Here is a 27,026-nt window from a genome sequence, read left to right as displayed (position 1 = left end):
CAGCAAGAATTTCAAGCCAGTGGATATTAGTTTGCTGGGCTCCATGAGGGTGGGACCCCCCGAGCCAGGCACCAGAGGGACTCTCCTGGTCTGCTGCTTGTGAATACTGTGTGAAAAGTGCAGTATCTGGGCCAGAGTGCACTGTTCCTCCTGGTATAGTCTCTCATGGCTTCCCTTGGCTAGGAATGGGAAATCCCCTGACCCCTTGCGCTTCCCAGGTGAGGTGATGCCCACCCTGCTTTGATTTGCCCTCCGTGGGGCTGCACCCACTGTCCAACCAGTCCCAATGAGATGAACCCTGTACCTCAGTTGAAAATGCAGAAATCACCTGCCTTCTGCATCAGTCTCACTGGGAGCTGCAGACTGGAGCTGTTCCTATTCAGCCATCTTGGCAGTAATGATAGGTTGTCTTTCATTTTATTAATGATGTCTTTTGAAACACAGAAGTTTTAATTTTGATAAAGTCCAATTTGTCTTTTTTAATTGTATTTTGATGAATGTCTAAAAAATCAATGCCTAATACAAAATCACAAAGATTTACTGCTACGTTTTCTTCTAATAGTTTTACAGTTTTATTGTTTATATTTAGGTGAATGATCCATTTTGAATTAATTTGTATATATGGTGTGAGGTAGGGCAATAGCTTCATACTTTTGCAAGTAAATATCCAGTTATCACACACCATTTATTAAAAGGAATATTCTTTCCCCATTTAATTGACCTGCAAATATTGTAAGAAATCTATTGATCAGTGTAAGGTTTTATTTCTGTACTCTCAATTCTACTGTATTCATTAATATGTCTGTCTTTGTGCCAGTACCACACTGTCTTGATTTCTGTAGCTTTGCAGTAAGATTTAAAATCATTCAGGAAGTGTGAGCACTCTAACTCTGTTTGTGTTTTTCAAGGCTGTTCTGGCTATTGAAATAATTGTTTGGGTTTTTTCCTTTATTCTATTAAGGAGGTGTATTATTTGTTTAATCTTAGTATGTGGTAACAACCTTGCATTCCTGGGATGAATCTCACTTGAGAATAGTGTATAATCTCACTTATGTGTTGCTGGATTAAATTTGCTAGTATTTTGTTGAGGATTTTTGCATCTATATTCATAGGAAATATTGTGTAATTTTCTTTTATTGTGACATCTTTGTCTGAGTTTGATATAAAAATACTGGCTTCATAGAATAAACTGGGAAGTATAACCTCTTCTTTTATTTTTTGAAGATTTTGTGAAGGACCAGTATTAATGCTTCTTTAAACACTTGGTAGAATTCACCCGTGAAGCTATCTGGTCCTTAACTTTGTGGCAAGATTTTTTGTGGGAAGTATTTTAATTACTAATTCAATCTCTTTATTCATTATGTGTCTACTCAAATATTCTGTTTCTTCTTGAGTCAGTTTTGGTAGTTGTGTTTTTCCAGAAATCTGTCTATTTAATCTATTTTGTTTAATTTGTTGGCATATGATTGTCATTATAATCATAATTGTTTTTATTTCTGTAAGGTTAGTAGTAATGTCTCATTCCTGATATTGGTAATTGAGTCTTTTCTCTTTTTTTCCTGGTCAGTGTAGCTAAAGGTTTATCAACTTTATTTATCTTTTTGTAGAGTCAAACTTGGTTTTAATTAATTTTCTGTATTGTTTTTCTATCCCCTAATATACTTATTTATACTCTAATATTTATTATTTTCTTCATTCTCCTTTGGATTTAGCTTTCTCTGCTCTTTTATTCTTAAGGATCTTTAGGTGAAAGTTTTGCTTTTAAGAGATTTCTTTAAAAAAAAAATAGGTGTTTACCTATACATTTCTCTCTAAACAATGCTTTGGTTAAATTTTGGAAGTTTTGGTTTGTTGTGTATACACTTTTTACTCACCTTAAAATATTATCTAGTTTCCTTTGTGATTACTTTTTTGACCTATTGATTACTTAGGAGTATATTGTTTAATTTTCACATATTAGTGAACTTTCCAACTTCTTTCTGTTATTAATTTCTAATTTCATGTGGTTGGAGAACATACTTTTTATGACTTAAATCCTTTCAAATTTTTTGAGATTTATTTTATAGCTTAACATGTGATCTAGTCTGGAGAGTGTTCCATGTGCACTTGAGAAGCACACATATATTCTGCTGTTGTTGGGTGAAGTGTTTCATATAAATGTGTTGGGTCTGATTGGGTGTGGAATATTCCAGTCTTTAATTTTCTCATGGATCTTTGGTCTAGCTGTTCTATTCATTATTAAAAGTGGGATATCAAAGTCTCCAACTGTTATTGTTTAATTATCTATTTCTTCTTGCAATTCTGCCAATTTTTGCTACATGTATTTTGGAGCTCTGTTGTTAAGTGCATATATGATTATAATGATATCTTCTTGATGGATTGACTTCTTACTCATAATAAACTGTTTCACTTTGGCTCTAGTCATAATTTTTGTTTCAACTTCTATTTTGTGTGATGTTAATATAGCCACTCCATCTCTCTCGATATTGTTTTCATGCTATATCTTCTCCCATTTTTACTTTCAATCTTTTTGTGTCTTTAAAACTCAAGTGTGTCTTTTGTAGATAGCATAGTTGGATCAATTTTTTAAAATCCATTGTGCCACTTTTTACTTCTTTATTGGAGTATTTAATCCATTTACATTTAATGTAACTAACACAAGGTAAGATTTATATCTGCCATTTTGTTGTTTTCTACATGTCTCATGTTTTTTTCCTCTATTCCTCCATTATTGTATTATTTTGTTTTAGATATTTTCTAGTGTACCATCCTAGTTATACTATCACGTGTTTAATATGTATATTTGATTACAATTAGCATCTTGTAACAATCTAATTTGAAGTAATATTAACTTAATTTTCAATAGTATACCAAAACTTTGCTCCTATATAGCTCTCCTTTGTGGCATTATCATCATACAAATTACATCTCTATACATCATAAGCCCCTCAACACACTTTTATGATTATTGCTTTATGCAGTAATCTTTTAAGTAATATAGAAGAATTACAAACCAAAATTACATTTATATTGTCTTTTATTTTTACTTATGTAGTTGCCTTTACCAGTGCTTTTTATTTTTTTCACGTGAATTCTAGTTACCATCTAGTGTCATTTTATTTCAGCTTTAAGAACTCCCTTTACTATTTTTTGTTTTGTAGGGCATGTCTGCTAGTGATGATTCTCTCAATTTTTGTTGACCTAGGAATGTTTTAATTTCTATTTTGTTTTTGAGGGATATTTTTGGTGTCTACAGTATGATTTTTTTGACAATTTTTTCTTTCTACACATTAAATATGCCATCCCATTGTCTTCTGGCCTCCGTGGTTTCTAAGAGAAATGAGAAATTGGCTGTTTATCTGATTGAGAGAATCAAGGGATCCTCCCTCTCACCTCAGTCTCCCAAGTAGCTGGGACTGCAGGCACACTTCACCATGCCCTGTGCGTGTGTGTGTGTGTATTTAACTCAACATTTTAAACAATATAACATGAGAACTCTGGAAAGCAGATACCTCCCCTCAACAGGGTTTTTTATATTTATTATTTGTTATTGTAGTTGTTTGTTTAGTGACTTCTCTGAGCTAGTTGTGTAAAGAAGCAAGTAAGTTGCTTTTTACTTGCTGTCTTCAAGAATGTCTTTGTCTCTCAACAGTTTAATTATGATATGTCTAGGTACAGGTCTCTTGTACTTCATTGAGCTTCAGCTACATTGGCTGTGTGGATAAATGTTTTTTTCCTAAAATCAAATTTGAGAAGTTTTCAGTCATTTTTCTTCAAATATTCTTTGTGCCATTTCTTTCCTTTCCTTCTTGGAACCCCATTATGCACATGTTGGTGCAATTGGTGATGTTCCATAAGTCTTTGAGTTCCTGCTCATTTCTCTTCATTAATTTTTATTTCTGTTCTGCAGACTGGACAACATCTATTGACCCATCTATAAATCCACTGTTTTTTTTTTTTTAATTCTGCCAGCTCAAATCTGCTATTGAGCTCCTCTAGTGAATATTTTATTTCAGTCATTGTACTTTTTGACTCCAGAATTTCTATTTGGTTCTTTTAAATAATTCCTATTTCTTTATTGACATTCTTTATTTGGTGATACATCATTCTCACATTTTCCTTTAGTTCTTTGAACATATTTATAATAGCTGATTTTAAGACTTTTCATAGTAAGTCCAATGTGTGGACTTTCTCTGGGACATTTTCTATTGACTACTTTATTTTCTTGAGGATGGGGCATACTTTCCTCTTTCTTTGTATGTCTTTTTTTTTTTTTTTTGAGATGGAGTCTCGCTCTGTCGCCCAGGCTGGAGTGCAGTGGTGCGATCTCGGCTCACTGTAAGTTCCGCCTCCCGGGTTCAAGCAATTCTCCTGCCTCAGCCTCCAGAGTAGCTGGGAATACAGGCACTCGCCACCACACCCAGCTAATTTTTTTTTTTTTTTGGATTTTTAGTAGAGATGGGGTTTCACCGTGTTAGCCAGGATGGTCTCAATCTCCTGACCTTGTGATCCACCTGCTTCGGCCTCCCATAGTGTTGGAATTACAGGGGTGAGCCACTGCACCTGGCCTCTTTGTATGTCTTATAGTATTTGTTTGTTTTAGAGATGGTATCTTGTTGTGTTGCCCAGGCTAGTCTCAAACTCCTGGGCTCAAGGGATCCTCCCTCTCACCTCAGTCTCCCAAGTAGCTGGGACTGCAGGTACACTTCACCATGCCCTGTGCGTGCGTGTGTGTGTGTGTGTGTGTGTGTGTATTTAACTCAACATTTTAAACAATCTAACGTGACAACTCTGGAAAGCAGATCCCTCCCCTCAACAGGGTTTGTTATATTTATTATTTGTTATTGTAGTTGTTTGTTTAGTGAATTCTCTGAGCTAGTTGTGTAAAGTCACTGTTCTTTTTCACATGTAGCCACTGAGGTCTCTGTTTGGTTAGCTTACCATTCAACAAATTATTGGACAGAGATTTCCTTATGTGTCTTGCATCAATAACTCTTACCACCTTTGTCAAGAGACTCTGTGTATGTGTTAGGAGTGCAACTTCAATGGTCTTGCAAGCAGATTACAAGTAAATGTTAGCCTTTATTGTGTGTCTTTGCATAGCCTCAATTTCAGTCAGAGGTGAGTGATTAGGCCCTCCTTAGGTTTTGGGTGGCATCTGCACAGCTCTGCATATGTACATCATCTTCTAAATTCCCAGGAATATGTCAAAATTTTACAAAGCCTCCTCGGGACAGTTTATTCTCCAGCCTATCTTTTTAACTTTTTTGTCAACTTCTTGTTTGTCCTCAACTGTTATTGCAGCCACAGGCAGCTGCAATGTGAAAATTGTTGCTCATTATTTTGACCAATGCCCCTAGGCTCTGAGTTAGGTGAAATAAAGGTCAGTCCTACAAGTGAGGGTCTTCAGAGAACTGCCAGAGAGATCAAAGAGGGACAATTCTCTGGGGATGAGACTTTTGGGTACCTCTAAAACTATCCCCCCCACCCCCACTTCCCGACTCTAGTTACTGCTAGGCTGCTGGTTTTCATAATACCACGATGGTGAAGCTGTTGGCTTTCAGATTTTCTTGATACCATGATGGTGAAGCTGTTGGCTTTCAGAGCTATCACTAAAATTGAGGAGACAGAAATCAGAATACAGCAGGTGAAAATGCTACAAATCTTGTCACTCTTACCAAGATTCTGCCATTTTTCTTGAACAAACACTTTTCAAATTGTTACGAGGTTTTGGTTAATTTCCAGAGTTCTGAAAAAGTTGATTCCTGACTCTACTTCCAGTGTTCTTGTTGCTTTTATAGAGGACTGGATTTGTTTTGTCCATTGGCTTTGTCCCATTATTCTTCCTAGCTTTGTTGCACTGCATACTTGGTATGATATTAATACCTTCTACATCTCCATCTAAATCGTAGACACCAGTGTTGCCCAAGAGTGGACCAGCAACAGTTTGAGGCATATTCCTCAGATTGAACCAACCCCTCTGGGTTCATGTCAGTTACCGGGTGTCAAGGTTGAAGAATTCAATCAATGAGCGTCACATCATTAATCCATATTTTATCATCTTCTCCTAAAGTCTAATATGCAGCCACTGTTAAGTGTTTTGCTTATGTCAAAATGCAGTTTTCCAGTGTTATTACTCTCACTTCTTAATTCCCTTATCCTGCTTTATTTTTCTCCCAGCATTTTTTCCCTATTAACACATATCTAGTCACTTTTTGCCTGCTTCACCACTAGAATGCATGCTTCTTGAAAGCCAGAAGTTTTGTTTTGTTTTGTTTTACTTGGTTGCCAGTATCTAGATGAACTCCTGGCATATAGTACCTGGCTCAATACATTATTTGTGAATGTAATGAATGAATTAATCAACTTAATAACCTTTTTAGGAAAAAGTTATTAGTTTAACATAACTTGTTATTTAAAAACAATCCGTATTGCTTCAGTGGAATCCTATAAACCTTTCAAAAAGCAGACAATTAATGTACTTGATACTCCAGTCCAAAATTTCCAGGGAACAATATATTTACTAATCTGAAGTTTAAAACCCCTTTAAAATTAGGCCTATTTTTTGCCTCGAGGTTTTGGCATCTCTCTTATTCCTCACAAATTCCCGAAGATATAGTTAGCAGTGAATCTAAGATCACATCAGAAAGTTTTCTAGTACTTTGGGATTAAAAAGTAGTAAATCAGAGCTCTCAAGGACCAAACTAATTTAAAGCAACTACTTTTTCAAAAAAGTACTTTCAAGGAAGAAGGAATAGTAAAAGCATGTACTGTAGTGAAACTTCAAATTTACCTTCATTGTTTAAAAATTATTTATAATTTCAAAAACATTCTCCCTGAATTAGAAGATCTAAGTAAACTAAGAGTTGGATAATTCTTACTACTCTCTGTTATCAGTGATCACATGATTTTCACTGAAACCTGGTACTTTTTCATCCTTCTGTGTAGGCACAGATTTAAAAGTCCCATTTGCTACCAATCACATACTTTACAAGTCTAACTTCACCATGGGCTCTAGGCATTCTGCAAGTACACTTAGAGGTTCCTGCCACTCTCTTGGACTTTGTCTTCGTAAACTCCGGTTTTGCTTTTTTAAAGATTGAAGCCTATTGAAGAGCCCCCGTGCAGCCATGTGGGCTTCTTTGGATGCCTCACTTCTCCACTGGGATTATAGACAGTTGTTAGGTCTGGATTTAGGTTTGAGAATCCCCCAGTCTCTCCAAGACCTATTCCCCATTACTGTCTCCAGCCATCGGATTAAAATTACATCGTTCACATGATAGCTCTGTAAACACCCAAATTTTTCTCTATTTCTTAAGTAACATCCAATGTAACAAATCTACTGAGGTATTCCTGCTTTAAAAAATCAAACTGCTGGCCGGGTGCAATGGCTCATGCCTATAATCCCAGCACTTTGGGAGGCCGAGGTGGGTGGATTATTTGAGGTCAGGAGTTCAAGACCAGCCTGGCCAACATGGTGAAACCCCGTCTCTACTAAAAATACAAAAATTAGTCAGGCATGGTGGCAGGCGCCTGCAACCCCAGCTACTCGGGAGGCTGAGGCAGGAAAATCGATTGAACCTGGGAGGCAGAGGCTGCAGTGAGCCCAGATCATGCCACTGCACTCCAGCCTGGGTGACGGAGTAAGACTCTATCTCAACAAACAAACAAACAAACAAACAAACAAACACCAAACTGCTTTCATAATGGAACTTATGTTGAAAGCATTAAGAAGAGGAATTTATTGAATATAACACAGTGAACACAGTAAAAATAACATTACAACCAAGTTTATCAAATAATTATATTAAACATGTTTCAGTTGAGCACAGTGGCTTATGCCTGTATTCCCAGCACTTTGCAGGGCTGAGGTGTGCAGATCACTTGAGCTCAGGAGTTCGAGACCAGCCTGGGCAATGTGGTGAAACCCCTTCTTTACAAAAAAAAAAAAAAAAATAGCCAGGTGTGGTGGTGCATACTAGTTGTCTCTGCTACTTGGGAGGCTGAGGTGGGCAGATTGCTTGAGCCCAGGAGGTCAAGGCTGCAGTGAGCCTTGAGCATGCCACTGCACTCCAGCCTGGACAACAGAGTGAGACCCTGACTCAAAAAAAATTATTATTATCATATGAAACATAGTTCAAGGCAAACTATAATGAAGAGTTGTGATTATCAATTCCTGCTCATCATAGAATCAACCATGGATATTTGGTTGCGGCTAAGTGTCACTGCCTCTTCCTCACCGTTTTTTTTGTTTGTTTGTTTTGTTTTTTTAACAGTTTTAACTTATTTGGCCTTGGGAGGGTTAACTGGGAAGAACTGAAAAGGAAAGCAAGCAGAGTGAGGTCTCAGCTGTCAGGAAAGGTAGGTAGTCATGTGCACAGAGCAGGCCATTGCTGCATACAGAAACTGGGATCTCCTGCTAACTATAGAGTTTGCTCATGCAATTATGGACGCTGAGAAGTTTCATGACCTGCTGCCTACACTCTGGAGACCCAGGAGAGCTGATGGTGTAGTTCCAGTTTGAGATGGAAGGCCTGAGAATCAGGAGAACTGATGGTGTAAATTCCAGTCCCAGTGCAGGAGAATACCAATATCTCAGCTTGAAAACAGGTAGAGAGAGTAAATTCTCCTTACTCAGCTTTTTGCTCTATGTAGGCCTCCAATGGATTGGATGAGGCCTACCCACACTGGGGAGAGAAATCTGCTTTACTCAGTCTGCCAACTGAAATGTTAATGTCATCCAGAAACACCCTCATGGACACACCCAGAATCATGTTTATCTGGGCATCCCATGGCCAAGTCAAGTTGACACAAAAATTAAACATTAACAATGAGCAAGGAGCCTAGTGGCTAAAAATGCAGCTTCAAATCCAATGTGCCCTACTTACTGTGACCTTAGGTAAGTCACTTAACCATTCTAAGCCTCCCTTACCCCCAAGTAAAATGGAAATAATGATAGCTCCTTCCTGAGCTTGTTTGTAGAAGCACATGAGAGAGGGTCAGGTCCGGTGGCTCACGCCTATAATCCCAGCACTTTGGGAGGCCAAGATGGGAGGATCGCTTGATGCCAGGAGTTTGAGACCAGCCTGGGCAACATAGTGAGACCCCATCTCTAAAAATAAAAATCAAAAAAAATTAGAATCACATGAGATAATGTCTGTAGAGTGCTTAGCAGAGTGCATGGCCCTAGAACTCACCATTTCTATCTAGGCATGAAGAAAGGAGATTCTCAACCAGGGAGGTTGGCAGTAAGTTTGAAAAATTCTAAGAAATTTCAGAAGATTCTATCTGACCTTGATGACTAAAATCACATTTGTTATAGGGGAGGGAAGAGAAGCAAAGGAGTGGGGAGAGCAACTGAAAGCCTCTTACCTTCCAGCAGACCAGGATATCAGGGAACACTATGTCTGCTTTGAGGCTCCCTGCTGTCAAGGGTGCCTGCTTCTGGGGTCTGCATAGAAACCTCTTAAAATCTGCTCACAGGCTTCTTAAGCTCCTGCCTCTTGAGCACCTCACATGTCATGCTTCCTGTGGAAATCTCCATTGCAGGTGGCTGCTTTGGGAAAAAGTGTAGGGTGGGGAGATGAGGGTAATACTAGAGAGAGGGATGAAGCATTGGAAGCTGAGAGGCATTCTCAGATCCAGAGGGTCATAGAGATTGAAGTCAGGGCTTTGATGGCAACCAAAATAGACTGCTTTCCAGCTGCAATGGAAAAAGGTGACCGGGATGTTATGATGGAGGGCAAGGAGGGTGGGTGAGAAGGTTTAGATAAATGCCTTCCTAGGGAAACTGCATCTAGTTGGTTGGATATTTTAAATAGGCAAAATGATTTACTTTTATTAATGCAAAGACAAAACTGAATATAAACTGAGGGATTTATTTTCATTTGCAGATGTGAATTGGACACAGTATCGTGCTACTCGTTGAATTCTGATTTGGAGCATTCACCCAAATCAAATTTGGGCCTCATTTGGGTAGATGCCCAAATTAGAATTTAACAAGTGGCATGATACTGGGAGGCAAGGAAGTCTCCACATTTAATGCTGAGGAGAGAAAGAAATTTCAGGGTAGGGTAGTGTGTCTGAGTTAGACATACTTCTTTTCTCCAGCTCCTTGTTTGAAATCAATACACATTCTGATTGAGCGCAGAGAGTTTTTCCTCTGAATAAACCATTTCACCTGAAGAAATTGGCTGGATGGTATAATACCGGTTGATGAACCAGAAAACCTAGCCTCTGTTCCCTCCAACACCATTTCCCAACTACGCCACCTTGGGCAAACCACTTAACCTTTTTGAGGATCAACTTCCTAAAGTCAAATAGGATAATAATCCCTTGTCGGCATCCTACAGTTGGTTATTTTAAAGAAGTGAGATAATAAATGTGAATTGACCTTGAGATCTATAAAATGTACACAGTATTATTCCTGAACCATGACTGCTTCCCTCGCCCGGTCTAGTGATTTTAAGCACACAGTACAAGATCTTCCCATATTGTTGCAATATGGAAGGAAACAGCTGCTAGTCAAAGCCAATTTTAGAAACCTGCATTTTTGCAAAAGGAAGAGTCAACTTTCGTCATAACAATGTTGCTGGCACAGGATGGTTACTGCCAGAAAACAATGTAGAGATGGTCCAGCAGGTGTCAGCAGAGAACCAACTTTCAGTACTAGGTGGGCTCCTCCAGGGAGGGAGATGCCTGGGCCTGGTGGGCTGGGACAGGGCTGGGGGGACTCCATCATTAAATCCAGGGCTGTCCCAGTTCTGGTGGGTGCTGGTAGGCAGATTGGGACCACTGAGATGGGGACAACAACCCATTGGCTATATCTGCAAAATCCCTCTCATTGGCTTCAGGATCCTTTCCCTTCAGAAGATCCCTTCCCATGACTGCTTTTTAGTCTGGGCCTGAGTCCCTCTTCTGGCCTTAGAACCTGTGCTCTAACTTGAAAACCTGTCTCAAAGGGAAGAAGGTTTATTTGTTTGTTTAGAGAAATACTGCTTTGGGAACGCCTTTCATCCCTCCCTGTTTTGGAGATATGATTTTCACCTACTCTTCCTTCTCCTACCTTAACAACCAGCCATTCAGATTCAATAATTCAGGCAACAAATCCAAGGTGAGTGGCTCATGTATTGGGAGTGGGAGAGCACTGTTTACAGCTACTAAATAGAAGCCTGTGCAATGAAGTATGTAAGCTCATATATGCTACAGATAGTCTCTCATAATTTACTCTTATGATTTCATTGCAAATGTATACGAGTCTGTTATAATGTGCCATGTTGAAATGGGTTCTGCCGTAGGTTTTATGAGATTTGGGGTCTTTCTTGGCTGGATGTAGAGAGGATGACTTGGAGAGGCAGAGAAGCAGCTCTTTGAAACAGGAGCAAATCCCAAACTGCCTGCCTCCCCTCCCCCACCACATTTCTAAGATTCCCAGAGAGCGTGTGTGTGTGTGTGTGGTGTGTGTGTGTGTGTGTGTGTGTTACATATATGTAAAGTGGTATATCTTAGTAGTGAGGGAAGGGAAATATGTAAGAAGCCCTATGAGAGGAAAGGGCAAATGGGATCAGAGCCAAAAGGCTGTCTGAAACTTTGGAGCAAAACCTATGGCTAAAGTTCAAGGGCAGGGCCACAGCCAAATAGAGAGCTGGCCACCTGCAAATCTGCCACATCTGGGAAATGGAGAAAAGGAAAAAGAATAAATCAAATAGCTATGGATGCTTGTAGCCCTATTGCATTATTTGCTTTTCCCAGCCCATAGCAAAGTCCAATTCTTCTCAAAAACTCAGAAATTCTGGAATAACTCTAAGGTCTCCAAGAAAAGAGAGTTGTGTCCTACTTAGAATAGGCCGAAGTATGTGTGTGTGGGTAGGGGGTATGTCTATGGGGGGTCATTAGGGTCCTAATCTCTAGTATCTGGCACCCACAAAGAACAGAACTCCCATGTCCACCGCTAAGTATGACTGCTGGGCCCAGTGATCCCTAAATCTCCAGCTGGCAGAAAGACAGGCACAGTATACACAGATTCCTACATTGCTGCAAATTTCTTGAATTCTCAAGTAGCTGGATAAGCTGTGTTTCTTTTTCTTTCTGATTGTAAATATTTAATTATTTCCATCTCTTGTCTTTAAGCCAGTAGGTACCATGTTTGCAAGAATATTTGAAATTAAGAGGAGGGGGTTCCGAAGTCCACAGAGCAACTGCCTTGCACATTATTTTGCCCAGAATGTACAAGAAAAAGCAAAACAGATAGCAGATATAGCCAGTTCAAGCCCTTGCAGAGTTATGGTCCTGTAATATACAAGGCCCAGCATTCACTATAATTGACCTATGCTCAGTGTGGATCTGTGACTCTGGTTTTGGGACAAAAATCTGCACTGATGATTTAAATATGGAGGCTCCAAAGACAGGGAGAACCAAAGGATGGTGAAACCCATCTCTTGCCTCAGTCATTGCATAAGCCCCTGATTCAGGTCTCTTTTAAACCCTAAATCCCCATAAGCTATATTGTTAAATTATAAAACGAACCTCCTCTGATCTTATCCATTCCCAATATGGTGAAATCGTCTTTGGCTGTGTTTAACTAGGAAAAGTGAAGGGGTTAGTTGAAAGCATTAAAAACAGCAGTCAGAATGATCAGAAACCCCAGCCAGTGTGACATTTTCCAAAGAAATGAGGCCACAGTTAGGGTCTCCGCTGCGTAGACCAAGCTCAAGTTAATTCGGTTTAGCCAGGCCCTCTTCTTTCCTGTTAGATCCTCAACCCCCATGGCTACCAGGCCCTGGGGAGCCCTCGCCTCTACCCTCAGGACCTCCCTGCCCGGCTCAATAGCTCTGGGCCAGTTCATTTCGCCACAGCCCGGAGCCGCTCGGAAAGCAAAGATTAAAGGGGAAAGTCGCAGCTGTATATTTATATTTTCATTGCTAGAAGGGAATTGATTTCCGTGCATTTATTTTGGTAGTCGTAATACACAAGGGCGGATTTGCGTCACCCGAGCAACTTGCCGGTGGAGATAAAGTTGCACAAATATTGAAAGGGGAAGTGCTAGGAGTCATTATAGAGTTTTTCTCCGGAAGAAATAAGGATTTCTGCAGTATCCTAAAATACTAAGGCCGCTTCTATTTTGAGACCAATCTCGCAGGCACATCCGCTCATTTAGTCCGAGTTTGAGTCCATCAAAAAACAGGAGATGACCTGAACTCCGGCGAGCCCAGGGTTTCCTGCTGCTTTCTTGGTTCCGAAGAGTGGGGAGTAAGGAGGGCGGGAGTCTGCGGGCTCAGAACTCGGCGAGGGGCCTGCAGGGGCCAGGCTTGGGCCTGGGGAAGAGGTAGAGGGGGCGGCGGGGGTCGCTCCAAAGACTTGTATTTCGCGTTTGCCTCCGGGAGCTGGGAGTAAGGCCTTGGATGGCGCCGAGGCGGTTGCAAGGAAGCCGAGGCCTGGGACAGCAAGGGGCGCGCAGGCGAAGTTGCAACTTGCAATCCAGCCGCGCGCCTGGCGGAGAAAGGGAGGCTCGCGGCGCGGCGAGGAGTCGGCGGGCCTCGGGGCCTCGCTTTCGCCGCATCTGCCCAGCGCTCCGGGCCTTGAATCTCGGCAGATGCGAGTTGTGGGCGCCTCAGGGAACCCAGAGGGCTCGCATTCCCCCGGGTCTGTATCCCGTGCCCACCCCGGAGCGTCGCAAACCTTGGAAAGGATGAAAGCGGATAGGGGAGTCTTATTTCTTAAGAGAGAGGGTGAGGGCTCGCAGAGCTGCCTCGGGTAAGGAGTAAATGCACCTCTTTCACAACCGTAAGTTTGGGCTTAGGCCGAGGTCTAAATGTTTGCAGTCAAATTAGAATCGCAATCAAACTGGAAGTGGCACTAGAAAGCAGAGGGCTCACGGCCTCCGCTACGCACACTCCCACCGAAGGCTCACCAGAACCCTCAGCCAGCGCCTCAATTGCCCATGTTGTACTTGTCGCTCCTTTGCCTTCAGCTTGACACAGAAAAACTGGTCTTATTACGTCTCTCGCCCCAGGTACCCCTACCCTCAGCCAAACACACCCATCTATCTCTGGAAATAGCACCTCTCTCCTGGCTGCGTGGAGCAGGGGAAGAAAACCTTTCAGTAAAAGAGAGATGGAGAGCGGGAGAGCTGGAGGGCGGGAGGAGGGAGAGAGAGGGGGAGAGGGAGAGATCTTAGTGCTGGCTGATAGGAAGTGATTGATAATTTTCCAGGAGAAAGTAAAAAGCTTAAAAGGATAGCATCTGCATCAAGGGGCTAGGGAAAACACCAGAAATTAATTTTATAAGCCCAAACCCTGAACTCGAGATAGGCATGGCAAGTTCACTTGCCTTTCTGGGTTTATTTGGTGAGGAGCCTTCGTGCTGACGGGAAATAAAAATGCCACAGAATCTCTGTTAGGAGATGCTTATTAGGGCTATCGAAAACAAAAGATTTCATGGTTTCATTATTCGTATTATTTTATTTTCTTCCTGAAAATGTGCAAGAACAGCTCATCTGGGTGGCCTGTGGTTTGTTTGGGAGAGGGGTGGGGAAATCCATTCTGACTATAATTTAAAAGAGAAGAAATTCTTAAAATAGAGATGTCGATGTTGCACAAAACCCCCACTACCACCACCCTGCGTTCTAAAGACCCAAGGCACGAATGGAAGACGTTGACCACCACGCAGCTTCTCCTGCAACCAGGCCCAAGGGGTTCCTGGGGAAGCTGTCACAGAATTGAAAGCGGTATTGAACCCCACGGAAATCTGCTCTTGTGGGCACTTGCAAAACAACGAACCCCACGTGATCCGGAGATGTGGTGGAGGAGGGAGGCTAACATTTCCTACAACCTCCTGCAAAGGAGGGACGCGCGTGCCGCTCTCCCGGGTTTCGGGAGGCAGCCTGTTTTGTAGCCTCTGAGGCTCTGGGAAAAGGTTTGGCTGCGTCTAAGGGAGACGTTTGGAGCCATCCGTCTTATTTTGTTTGAAAAGTCACTCGTTCAAGTTGTCACTGTGTGACAGCTCAGAATAAAACCAATTTGCGGCCGCCCCTCCTCCTCGCTTCCCGGAGGATCTCCTGGGAGGCACGAGGCGGACGCGGTGCTGAGTTGGGCCGGGACTCAGGGCGGCAACATTTGGGCAAGGGCCCAGGAAAGATGAGGGGCTTTGCCGAGGACACGGACTCCTGGAATAAAAGCAGAATGAGGTCAAGAGAAGGGAAGCAAAGGGGCCAAAGCGCGCTCTGCTCTCCACCGGGAGGCGGGCTTTGCAGAGCCCTAAAGAGTGAGATTACCGTCCCTTCCCCACTCCCCCAACTCGCCCCAGGTGACAAGCGCTTCAGGAAAGCTCCTGTGACCAACCCTCCTTGCCCCGTGGCGGTTCGGAGCTGCAGAAGTTAGAAGAGAGTCAGAGCCCTCCGGAGCGGCTGCCTGGCCCCTACGCAGAGTAGCAATAAGCACTGCGATGTGCGCTACGAAGCCCGCGCGGCCGCAGCAAACACTTTGGCGTGGCCGGGGCGTGGCTCGGGTCCTGCCACGCCCCCTCGTTCCTAATTCCCCTCCACTCCCCGCTCCCATTGGTCACGAGGATGACCAATGAGCGCTCGGATCGAGGTCCTACCCCGGGCCTGACTCGAAAGCTCCTGCCAAAACTTTGGGAGTTTTTAGAGACGAGTTTTTTTTTCTATTACTTTTCCCCCCCCCCCAACTAACGGATTATTATTGTTGTTGTTTTAAATTTGGCTCTTAGGGCTTAGCTATTTGGGTTTTCTTGCGGTGTCCGGCTCCGGTCTCCCTGGCTCCCCCGCCCGCCCTGCGGCCCCAGCGCCCCTCGCTCGCCTCCAGCCCGCGAGGAGTGCGGGCGCCGCGCCGCCTTTAAAGCGAGGCCAGGGAGCGAGGCGGTGACCGGCCGAGATCCGGCCCTCGCCTCCTCCCTCGGTGGCGCTAGGGCTCCCGGCCTGTCTTCCTCAGTGCGGGCAGAGAAGCGAAAGCGGATCGTCCTCGGCTGCGGCCGCCTTCTCCGGGACTCGCGCGCCCCTCCCCGCGCGCCCACCCACCCGGTCAGGCTGGACTGCGGCAGCCGCGCGGCTCACCCCGGCAGGATGTTCGCAGCCGGGCTGGCTCCCTTCTACGCCTCCAACTTCAGCCTCTGGTCGGCCGCTTACTGCTCCTCAGCCGGCCCAGGTGGCTGCTCCTTCCCCTTGGACCCCGCCGCCGTCAAAAAGCCCTCCTTCTGCATCGCAGACATTCTGCACGCCGGCGTGGGGGATCTGGGGGCGGCCCCGGAGGGCCTGGCAGGGGCCTCGGCCGCCGCCCTCACCGCGCACTTGGGCTCTGTTCACCCGCACGCCTCTTTCCAAGCAGCGGCCAGATCCCCGCTTCGACCCACCCCAGTGGTGGCGCCCTCCGAAGTCCCGGCTGGCTTCCCGCAGCGGCTGTCTCCGCTCTCAGCCGCCTACCACCACCATCACCCGCAGCAACAACAGCAGCAGCAGCAACAGCCGCAGCAGCAACAGCCGCCGCAGCAACAGCCTCCGCCTCCGCCCCGGGCTGGCACCGCGCAGCCCCCGGCCTCGGGGACGCGAGTGGTTCCGAACCCCCACCACAGTGGCTCGGCCCCGGCCCCCTCCAGCAAAGACCTCAAATTTGGAATTGACCGCATTTTATCTGCAGAATTTGACCCAAAAGTCAAAGAAGGCAACACGCTGAGAGGTAGGTCTTGGGCGGGAGGCTGCAGGCCTCTGACCACTGACCCACTCCCCGGACCCCGGGCTGGCTTGGGGTGCCTTTGAGTGTTTTTACAATTAAGGACAAATCGGTAAAATGGGAGAGAAGAAAATGAATTGTAAGACAACTACAAAACATTAGGTCTAAAACTCACCTGTTCCATGTAAAACAAACAAAAAATGACTCCAGGGATTCTTTAAAAACACGTCTTAGAATCAATATTTATAAAAATGGTTGGTGTAGTTATCTGCTAAAATGACTTTGATCTCTTTAATAATGTATCTAGAGACAGAATTATATTTTCTGACAGCTAAAGCATTTTTGGGAAACACTTTCGATTTCTAGTAAAAATTTCACCCAGGAAGTGTAAATAATAAACAAAACCGCCTAGATGAGCGGGCAGAGTGGGGCCTCCTTGGGGCGGAGGTTTTGGGTCTGTGGCATTCTTGTAAGGCACGTGAAAGTGAGGCCGTAAGCCGATTTATGTAAAGCCTTTACTTACTATATGCGTGCATATGGATGTGAGGGACACACAGGAACTTCTCGTGCGTCGCTCCTTGGCAACTGTTGGGAGAGAGAGGTTTCAGCGCTAAGACGGGTTCTCTCTTCGCTCAATAAAAGTGAATCCAGGGCAAGGGGAAGGGGAGGAACAAATCAGCGGAGAGTGTGAGTGTGCCCGAGATGTAACCTGCTATCCTTTTCCCTTGTCCCCAGATCTCACGTCCCTGCTAACCGGTGGGCGGCCCGCCGGGGTGCACCTCTCAGGCCTGCAGCCCTCGGCCGGCCAGTTCTTCGCATCTCTAGATCCCATTAACGAGGCTTCTGCCATCCTGAGTCCCTTAAACTCGAACCCAAGAAATTCAGTTCAGCATCAGTTCCAAGACACGTTTCCAGGTACGGAAAAACTACAGAGTACTGCCTAACGGGTGAGCCGACTGACAGAAATCTCAGGACTGACGCCTCCAGGGCGGCCGCGGTGTCGCAATCTCACAGTTGGGGCGGGAGGCTACGGAGTAAGGAGAGAGAAACCGAAAGATTTCTCAGCGAGCTAGCGCTCGCTTCAGATGGTTCCTCTTGAAAAGGGGTAGAGGCGCCTGGAGAGCCCAGAAAGTGTGTGCGTGGACGGTGGGGTGGGGGGCTTTCTCGAAGTCTTTTCGCCCCAGAGGGCTTGAAAAATGCAGCATCGATGTTGCTTATTAACATATACACATTTTGGGATGACCTCAAACACTTGTGCTTGGCGAGCTTATGTCTGGGTGCCTGGACACATGCAGGAATAAACACACACACACACACACACACACACACACACACACACACACACACACGAGATAATTCAGGGCTGTCATCATTCAGGCCCGAGGGACATTTTTATCTACTCTTCATAGGCCTGATGGCCACGCATGAAGTTTATATTTTTCTCTTGGAATTAAAGGACAAGCCGCCAGGCTTCTCCACTCCACGCTCCTTTAGGTCTTCCGACTGTCGTGTAAAATTCCTCCTTAGAGGGGCCATTCAGTGTGTGCGCGAAGGGCTTTCTGAATGAGGGTGGAATCGACAGTTAACACGAAACAGTTTCAAGCCTTACGGGGACCCCCAGGCTGGCAGGCCAAGGACTGGACACTGAACGGCCCTCTTGTCTTTCTTCCCTCTGGCTTCCGTTCTGCGGCAGGTCCCTACGCTGTGCTCACGAAGGACACCATGCCTCAGACGTACAAAAGGAAGCGCTCATGGTCGCGCGCTGTGTTCTCCAACCTGCAGAGGAAAGGCCTGGAGAAAAGGTTTGAGATTCAGAAGTACGTGACCAAGCCGGACCGAAAGCAGCTGGCGGCGATGCTGGGCCTCACGGACGCACAGGTAAGGCAGTTCCGGCGCCAGCGCACAGCGCCCTCGGGCGGGCAGCAGCGCACGGCCTAGTCCGGTAGGCCCCCTCCATCCCCGCCGACTGGCCTCCTGCGGTGGAAACGCAAGATCTTGACTTGCAAGACGCTTTGTGGACTACGCAACTTGAGGCAGGAGAAGAGGAGGGTGGAAATGGGGTAAGGGAGAAGGACCCAGAGAAGAGCTCATCCCCAAGATGTGTGTCAACAAGCACTGCATGTTTATTTTGGCCAGCAGGCTAAAGAACCACGGAGAAAGCAAAAGGGCCACTGGAAATAACATTGATGTACTCAACTGTAGTGCAGTTCGCTGTAGGAGACAGTTTATTTCAGAAAAGATAAAAACCCAAAGGCAAGAGATTGTTATTGGGTTTTTTTTCCCTTCCACCCTCCCTCCTTCCTCCTCCTCCTGCTGCTTCTGCTGGATTGTGAAATCCCCAGTTCTGAGGAAGTGAAAATATAATTTCAAACGGAATTAGTTAGCTCCAGGAGGGCAGGGAGTCCGCTTGAAGCAGCCACACATTACAAGGCTTAGGCTCTGAAGATAATCTGAAGGAAGGGGAGAGGTGAGGGAAAGAAAGAAAGAAAAATGATTTTCTTAGAATACCCAAGAGCATTTCAGCAGGTTCTGCCTATTTGAATTTTTTCAAGACAGTAGGAAATGTATTGTGCCTGAATTAATTTTTTTCTTTTTCTTAAATTTACGAACTGGGCCTTTTTTTTTTTTTTTTCCCGAGCTTAGACTGTGGAAGAGTCACTCTTGTGCACCCCGTAGCACTGGCTCTAGCTCTGGGGTGCTGATTGTCCCCAGCAGGTCAGAAGCCAGAGGCAGGCTTTTTCTTAGCTCCTTGGTCCCTCAACTGCTGTCTCTGTTTCTTTCTGACCTCCGTTACACAAGTCTCCTGCCCAGTACACACACACACACAGACACACACACACACACACACACACACACAAACACACACACACACTGGAGGAGCCCAGCCGTTTTCCACCAGCTGTGGATGTTATTTTTAAAAGGGAAGCTGGAACTTGTGTGAATGCGTTGGGACCCCCAGGGGATTGTATATGTCTATATAGATTCTCTGCCCCATCTCTATCCCCTTCCTTCACTTTGCACACATTTAATTCCAGTGTTTTCTGAGCCCCCAGGAGAATTTGTTTATCCTTAATGGGGGGCAGGGTCCTTATCAGCTCTTGCATACAAACATACCAAAGAAATTCTGTCTTACTGAAAGCCCAACAGTGCCCCCACCCTACTGTGATTAACAGTTTAAAACCCCTTTTCCCTTTCTGCTTCTCCTGTTTCCTTTTTTTAAAAAAGTATTGCTTTTGTAGGGACTTGCTTTGGGTAGTGGCAGTAGAGGAGAGGGCCAACTTGGAGCAGGAATTCTTAACACTGGCACACCAAACCCTTGACATTGTAAGCAGTATCTTGGGTATATGTGTATTTTTCTGGGCTAGGAGTCCATAACTTTAATCAGATTCTCATGGGGGTCCTGATAGAAAAAAAAATGCATGGATTTAGAGTAGAGAAAGAGTATGTTGGGGGTCGGGTGCAGGAATCTGCTTTTCCAACAGTCACCCAGGTCATTTTAGTCCTGGGGCCTGAGGGTCGCATTTTGAAAACGGTCTTAGTGGGTTCCCTAGGCCGGGATTCCTGGCTTCTTGTGTTCCCCTGGGCTGTCCCTTGGCTCCTGCGCCTACCACAGTGCCTGGTCCTTGGTAGAGTCGCCAAGTAAGCGTTGCTTTTTCACTCAGGCAGGTGGCTTGCGGGTGCACGCGAGTCGGATAGGAGCAAACCTGGGTCTCATCTCGGTGTCTCTTCTTGTCTCCCCGTGTGGCGCGGCGCAGGTGAAGGTGTGGTTCCAGAACCGGCGGATGAAGTGGCGGCACTCCAAGGAGGCCCAGGCCCAAAAGGACAAGGACAAGGAGGCCGGCGAGAAGCCATCAGGTGGAGCTCCGGCTGCGGATGGCGAGCAGGACGAGAGGAGCCCCAGCCGCTCCGAAGGCGAGGCTGAGAGCGAGAGCAGCGACTCCGAGTCCCTGGACATGGCCCCCAGCGACACGGAGCGGACTGAGGGGAGTGAGCGTTCTCTACACCAAACAACAGTTATTAAGACCCCGGTCACTGGCGCTCTCATCAACGCCAGCAGTGCTGGGAGTGGTGGGAGCAGCAGCGGCGGCGGCAGTAGTTTCAGCTTCAGCAGCGCCAGCAGTCTTAGTAGCAGCAGCACCAGTGCCTGTTGCGCCAGCAGCCTAGGCGGCGGCGGCGCCTCGGAGCTTCTCCCTGTGCCACAGCCCACAGCCAGCAGCGCTCCCAAAAGCCCCGAGCCAGCCCAAGGCGCGCTTGGCGGCTTATAGACTGTACTAGGGCGGAGGGGATCCGGGCCTTGAGTGCAGCCTCCCAGCCTTGGGCTGGGTTTTGTGCTTACTGTACGTTGGCGACTTGGCAGGACAGGAGACGCAGCGTGAAGCCTACCACCCGACATTCACGCTTCGCCCCATGCTGCTCCGACTGGCTGCAGCGGACACTGCCCAGAGCAGAGGGGAGTCTCAGTGTCCTGCTAGCCAGCCGAACACTTCTCTCCGGAAGCAAGCTGGTTCGACTGTGAGGTGTTTGACTAAACTGTTGCTCTGACTCGCCCCAGGGGTCGTGGCTCAAAGGCACTTAGGACGCCTTAAATTTGTAAATAAAATGTTTACTACGGTTTGTAAAGGCCGCTTGGCTTTGCTGGGGGTTGTTAAGGCCAGAGATCCACAACCGGACCTTAGTCCCGGGGGCACTGCAGAATGCAGCAGCTGAAGGTGGGAGGCTGGAGTTTCAGGGGAAGTGGCTCAACCTCAGAGCCATCTTGCTACAGACATCAGAGATGGACGTCTGGGCTTAGAGGCTTCTAATTAAGAGATTTCTAGCGCCAACTGCCACTGAAAGCGCCCTCTGAAACCCTGAGCAGCCTGAGAGTGGAGCAGGCCATAGAAACTGTTAGGCCAGTGCAACAGATGGTTTCCCCATCCGGAGTATGGACGAAATGAGTTCCTGGAGTGCTCAGAGTTGGAATGGGGAAGGCAGTGATGCCAGGCGGGGTCAATCTAGGCACAGCTGTAATCACTAAGTGGATGCGAAGCGTGGGCCCAGAGCCCTGCACGAACTTTCCCTTGTTCCGGGATGGGGTAGAGGACAGGTCTGCAGTGTTGCTGAGGAAAGGACAGACATGACACAGTGGTTAAAGCTGGAAGCTTGGGTCTTAGAGTGCCAGGGCCCTGGTTGTAAACATGCCAAACAAAGGGGTGACTTCTTCAAGGTTAAGCAGAGGCACAGCCCAGATCAGAACTTGGACTTCTGGCCTACATGTGGCCACGGATAGAACCATGAAGTTGCATCCTCCATTCCCTCATCCACACAAAAATTTTCCTTTGCAATTTGGCCACTGGAGGCGCCTAGATGTGCTCTTTCTCCCCAAAGCTGCTAAGAGTCGTGAGGCAGTTTCCCCATCCCACTGCAGCTGGAAAATACATAGTAAACCTTGACACTGCTACTAGGATGGGCAATTCGAAGATTTGTTTGTTTGTTTGTTTCTTTTAAAGCTGAAGAGTTAAACCTCTCTCCAAGACCTGTCCTCCCGCTTGTAACTGTGAAATGTCTGGAGTTGCTAAAAGCTCTTTGGGGGGATTTTATAGCAAACAGATTTCCTTGGGAAATCCTGATCAGTCTTAGTGCCAATCTCTTTGGCACTGAGTATGTGAAGGACACAAGGTCTCTGGCAGACCCAGCATCCAGGCGGGGTGGCCAGTTCTCAGAATGAGTTGAGGAGAGGTGCTGAAGTCAGAGAGCCTAGGACACACCTCAGTCCCTTGGCTAGAGTGGGAAAGTTCTCAGCGGTCCTCTGTCTTGCTTATCTCCTCCACTTTTAGACATTCCCCTGGAGCTCATTCCAGGATCTCTGTTCTAGACTTTTCCATCCAGGGGTGAAGTAGAGGCAGCAGATTGAGCCTTCTTTCACTTGCATAGCCAGATACAAGATACAGATAACAAGTCCCAAAGCCAACACATGGATGCAAAGATGATCATTTCCTGACCCAGCCAACCTCCTAAGTCCCCAAATCGAGATGATTCAAGAGCTGTGAGAATAGAGTGTGGGCAGAATAATCAGAGTTGTACAATTTAGTCAAGAGAAAAGAAAGAGCATACCACAAGGGACCCCATCTTCAACAGGAACATGAACTAGCTGTTATCCCTAATTGTGCCGCAAGAGTTTCCAGGCCAGGGCAGCCTCCCCACCTGCCCTGGGTGCGGGCCAGGGCTGGGATAGTTTCTTCAAGCCTTCCACGGGCTCTGCTGCCAAACTTTAGGATTCCCTCTGTACCTCAGTTTTGTCTGCATTATCGATATCAATTTCCCCTGACCCCACATATTGAAATTCTGGAAGCAGGATATCCCAAGCACATCGAATTTTGAGGCACTTCAATCCAGCTCTGGCGTTAAGGAGAATAACGCGTCGGCACACACACCTAGCTGAGGAGCAGAGCCTAGGGAAGAAAGGTGGGGAGGGTGCTTTATACAAACCGCACCGTCCCCTGCTCCTCACCTGGCCCTGGAGGTTTCCGCTACCGCCAAATCCAGACCGTAGGTCCAAGCCCGGGCTCCGGGGCTTTGAAAGCGAAGAAAATCATCATGGGGGAATGTCATGATGTGATTTCAGGTAGAATTCTGCCGTATTTAGGCCAGCTTTCGCCAGGCCAGGGGGCACGGCGGAGCTGGGGGTCTCGGGGACGAAGTGAGCCGGGGAGGCGAGCACCTGAGGGCGGGAGTCAGAAGGACGAATACCACCCTAGGGCTCGCAGGAGGCGCCCCTGCCTCCGCCACCCCCACCCCCAGTTCCTAGACAGTTATCACGTGAAGTTCTCGCGGGGCTTTACCCTAGCAGTGGAGTTCTTCCACATTTCATTAGAATCGGAATATCACAAGCCCCGGAGAAGTTACAGTTCATTTAGAAGAAAGGTAGCCACAGGTGGCCGGGAGGAAAGGCTAAAATTTGGCCGGATAGTCCCATCCCGGGGCTGCTCTCTCGACCCCGGGTACTGGGGTCTTCTTGGCAGCGCAAAATGCTAGCAACGGCGGCCAGGCAGCTAGAAATTCTTCAACCAAGACCTAGAGTTTTCAGACCCGGAAGAGAAGGCCCAGCGCGGACCGTGCGGGGCGCCAGAACCGCCCAGGGTTGAGGCTTGGAGCAGGAGAGAGCGCGAGGGCCCCGGAGCAGAGCAGAACAGAGCCGCGGCCCCCGCTCCTCCTGCACACAACCCGAGACTCCAGCCAGCGATTGCTCTTTGCTCTGAGCAAAGCTTTGCCTAGCCCGCCGAAGTCCCCGCGGCGCGGAGCCCTCCGAAAAAGGCTACCAAGGTGCACAGAGGCTCACAGAGGGATGGTGACCACGGTGCGTTTCCCTTCGGGGAGCGGGTGGGGACTCAATACCCATCCCCCATCCCCTCCAACGTGGTCGCACACAGACCTGCAGACTCATATAGACAGAGGAGAGACAGGCAGTCTACTGGCTATTTCAGCACTTTGTGGGTAAAACCACGCGAATAAATTTCCCCATTCTCCTCCATATGGCAAAGCAGAGACGAGCCTCTGCCGCCTTATTCAGCCAGTGTGGGTGGGTAGGGCGCTTGTTTCCACAGAGAAGTTGCTTAGCGCCAAGTTCCGCGGACTAAACCACTGAAGGCTGGCGCCGCGTTTCTCTCCCGTTTGCCCGCTTCAGTCGAGAGTGGGCAGAGACCTCCATGCGAGCAGTGTGTCTCCCTCGCCTTCCTGTGCCCCTCCCCCGCTACCCCAGGCCAAAGTCGTCAGCCCCCGGAGCAGGGGGCAGATTTCCCACTTCTCTCCCTCTACTCCCTACAAAGAGTCGTGTGGATTGTAGGCGGGCTCAGACTCTGCTTGCCACAAATCCCTCTGACATCCTTTGCACCTCAGAGGCAACCATGAAGGAACCCCAGTCACTCTGGGATCTTTTCTCTGGCTGCCCTCTCTACCCAGGATCTGGAGTTTGATGTTTTCAGGGGTTGAACTAGGTTGTGGCCAGCGCAGGGCAGGCGCAGTAAGAGCGCCTAGGCTTCTTTTCAAGGTGTCAGAGGCCGAAGAAACAGGAGACTGAAACCTGGGTTCTCCTGTCTGGGAAGGCAACCGCCAACGAAAGCTTCGGAGTCGGGAGAGGGGTGTGGTAGAAACCAGGGCTTGTAGCAGTGGATTTTCTGCGGTCACCTCGACTTGACTTGATCTGTTGAGCTTTAACCTGTTGAGGTTTAATCTGTTTCCACAGATCTGAACCCACCTCTCCTCAAGCCCACGCCTACCTAAGACTCTCAGTGGGCTGCATGGAGGAAGAAACGGGGGAAGAGAAGTCAGAGGCTGAGGTTGATGCACTCTCCCATCGTTTTCAGGCATTCTAGTCCCCTCTCCGGCTTCCTCCTCCCTTAAGAAGAAAAGGTAGGCAAGCTTAGCCCTCCCCCACGTGATGTAGTGACACCACTTTAAAGATGACCAAGAGGACCCTAAACGTGCTGGGACATCACATTCCCCTTCTTTAGCCTTGTGAGTTGGAAAGGACTGATTGCACACTCCAAGGTATTTGTGAAGATGCGAGTTTTAAGGAGGATTTTAACTACAGGTGTTTGGGCTAGGGAAGATTTTTTAAAATACGAAACTTTGATTTAACTCATGCACTCATCTAGCTCACAGCCTCCATTTTTGAGGTCGTGATGAGATTGGCTGGCATCCCAAAGACAAACTAGTTGGCTTTCTCTGAAGCTTCCCTTCACACACTGGATATTACAACCCACAGTGCCTCCCCTCTGCCACAGCCACTTTTGGGGAATCCAGACTGCTTACACAGGGCGGGGAGCACTTTCTAAGATTCCCTTCAACTCAGGTTCTAACAGAGCAGCAGCCTCCACCAGGATTCCTGGGCCCTGAGGACAGGTGAGCTCGGAGAACCCCTGGCCCTTTAATCCCTTCCCTGTCCATGCCCCCTGTCATTTTAGAAATCAGGAATAGAAGTCTCCACAGGTATGATTGTTCCCGACTTCCTCGTTTTTGGGTTGAAGTAACAGAGGCTGAGAGATGTGAGAATACTTGCCCAAGGTGCCCTGGAGAGTGAGTGCCAAGACCAGGATGGGCCTTGGGTCAGGGCCTCCTGCAGTACACAGGAACATGAAAGCTGGTGCCAGACACACCTGAGCAACCAGATTCTGATCCAAATTATCAAAGCTCAATGGGTTTTTTAAAAAATCATGAGGTTCAACCACTGCCTGGGATGTTGGGCTCCCATTAGCTCCTTCCCTTCCCCTTGGTGGTTCCTGAGGGGTCTGGGAGTCGCAGGTCTGGGACTCCTTTGGGTTGATACCCTGCCCTTCACTCTGCACTAACCTAATAGCAGTGTTAGCTTTGCTAATAGTGTGTAGGATCCCAGCCACACTGTGCTCACGAAAGGAAGTGACATCCATGGTGCTTTTCAACTTCGATTGAACATTGCTGACACTTAGGATTCTGGGCAGAATGTGGAGATGGAGGCCCAATCATGCCTGCCTGGCAGCCCCTGCGCTGGATCCTTCTCTCTTCCTCTAGCCTCGGATTCAGCTGGAGCCATGGCAGATAGTAAGCCTCACTCTCTAGCACAGTCCACCCTGCGCAACAGATGAGGAACCAGAAAGAGACTTTGGAAGTGGCAGCGGCAGCATCGCCTGACACGCGCTCCGAACTTGCCTCTCTGGAGACCTTCAACGACTCTCTGGGTTGGGGGGGTTATTCGAGGACACCGGCAGGAGGACTGTGCAGGAAAAAGCGGGCCTGATCCCAGCCCAGCGTAGGAGGTCCGAACTAACCCCAGAGGCGTTCATTCATTCATTCACTCACCCACCAATAATTAGCTACATGACCTTGGAAAATTCATCTAATCACTTGGTTTGTTTTCTCTGTGTAATGGGATATAATCAATGGTACCTAACTCATAAATCGCTGTAAGACTTCATGACAGTTAAAAAAAAAGGCAAAATGAGAACAGTGGCTGGCATAAATTAATGCTATAGGTTTAGATGTTACTGCATTCCTTCATCCATTTGGTTTTTTCATTGCAGTATTTATTGGGATCCTTGTGAGTGTTTGCACAGTAGAGAAAAAAAGAATGCAAGACAACCTTTACTCTCCAAGAAATTATATCATTAGATGAGAACGAGAATGCCTTGTCACCAGGAAATCCTTTAAGGAGTAGCCCAGAGAGTTAGGATGTGCTGCCTGGCTGGGTCAGGGGTTGCTGCATTTGGAAGGCCTTTTTCATCTTGATCTTCCTGGCACTATGCACAGGAGCACTTCAGTCTGCAAATTTCACAGCAGGCACGCCGTACAATGCTTGTGGGTGTGGTGGGGACTTACTAATGCGAGTTAGAA

The 27,026-nt window shown here is 46.8% G+C and overlaps 1 protein-coding gene and 1 long non-coding RNA gene across 2 annotated transcripts in view; one reads left to right on the top strand and one right to left on the bottom strand.

Annotated features, from left to right (window-relative positions):
• Window positions 1-16,361, bottom strand: part of LOC115835142 — a 48,550-nt gene extending 32,189 nt beyond the window's left edge. Inside the window, exon 1 of the long non-coding RNA XR_004030086.1 lies at window positions 16,070-16,361. This is a non-coding gene — a long non-coding RNA (uncharacterized LOC115835142). The remainder of the gene's footprint in view (window positions 1-16,069) is intronic.
• On the top strand, window positions 15,625-21,302 carry HLX (H2.0 like homeobox). Its single transcript, XM_012506488.2, has 4 exons — window positions 15,625-16,688; window positions 17,418-17,597; window positions 18,376-18,560; window positions 20,438-21,302. The coding sequence occupies exons 1-4, from the start codon at window positions 16,079-16,081 to the stop codon at window positions 20,945-20,947; spliced, it is 1,485 nt and encodes a 494-aa protein (XP_012361942.2). The 5' UTR covers window positions 15,625-16,078; the 3' UTR covers window positions 20,948-21,302.
• Window positions 21,303-27,026: the final 5,724 nt, after the last annotated feature.

The sequence above is a fragment of the Nomascus leucogenys genome, chromosome 5, assembly GCF_006542625.1.
Source record: "Nomascus leucogenys isolate Asia chromosome 5, Asia_NLE_v1, whole genome shotgun sequence".
NCBI classification, from domain to species: domain Eukaryota; kingdom Metazoa; phylum Chordata; class Mammalia; order Primates; family Hylobatidae; genus Nomascus; species Nomascus leucogenys.
This window is presented reverse-complemented; position numbering and strand designations above follow the sequence as displayed.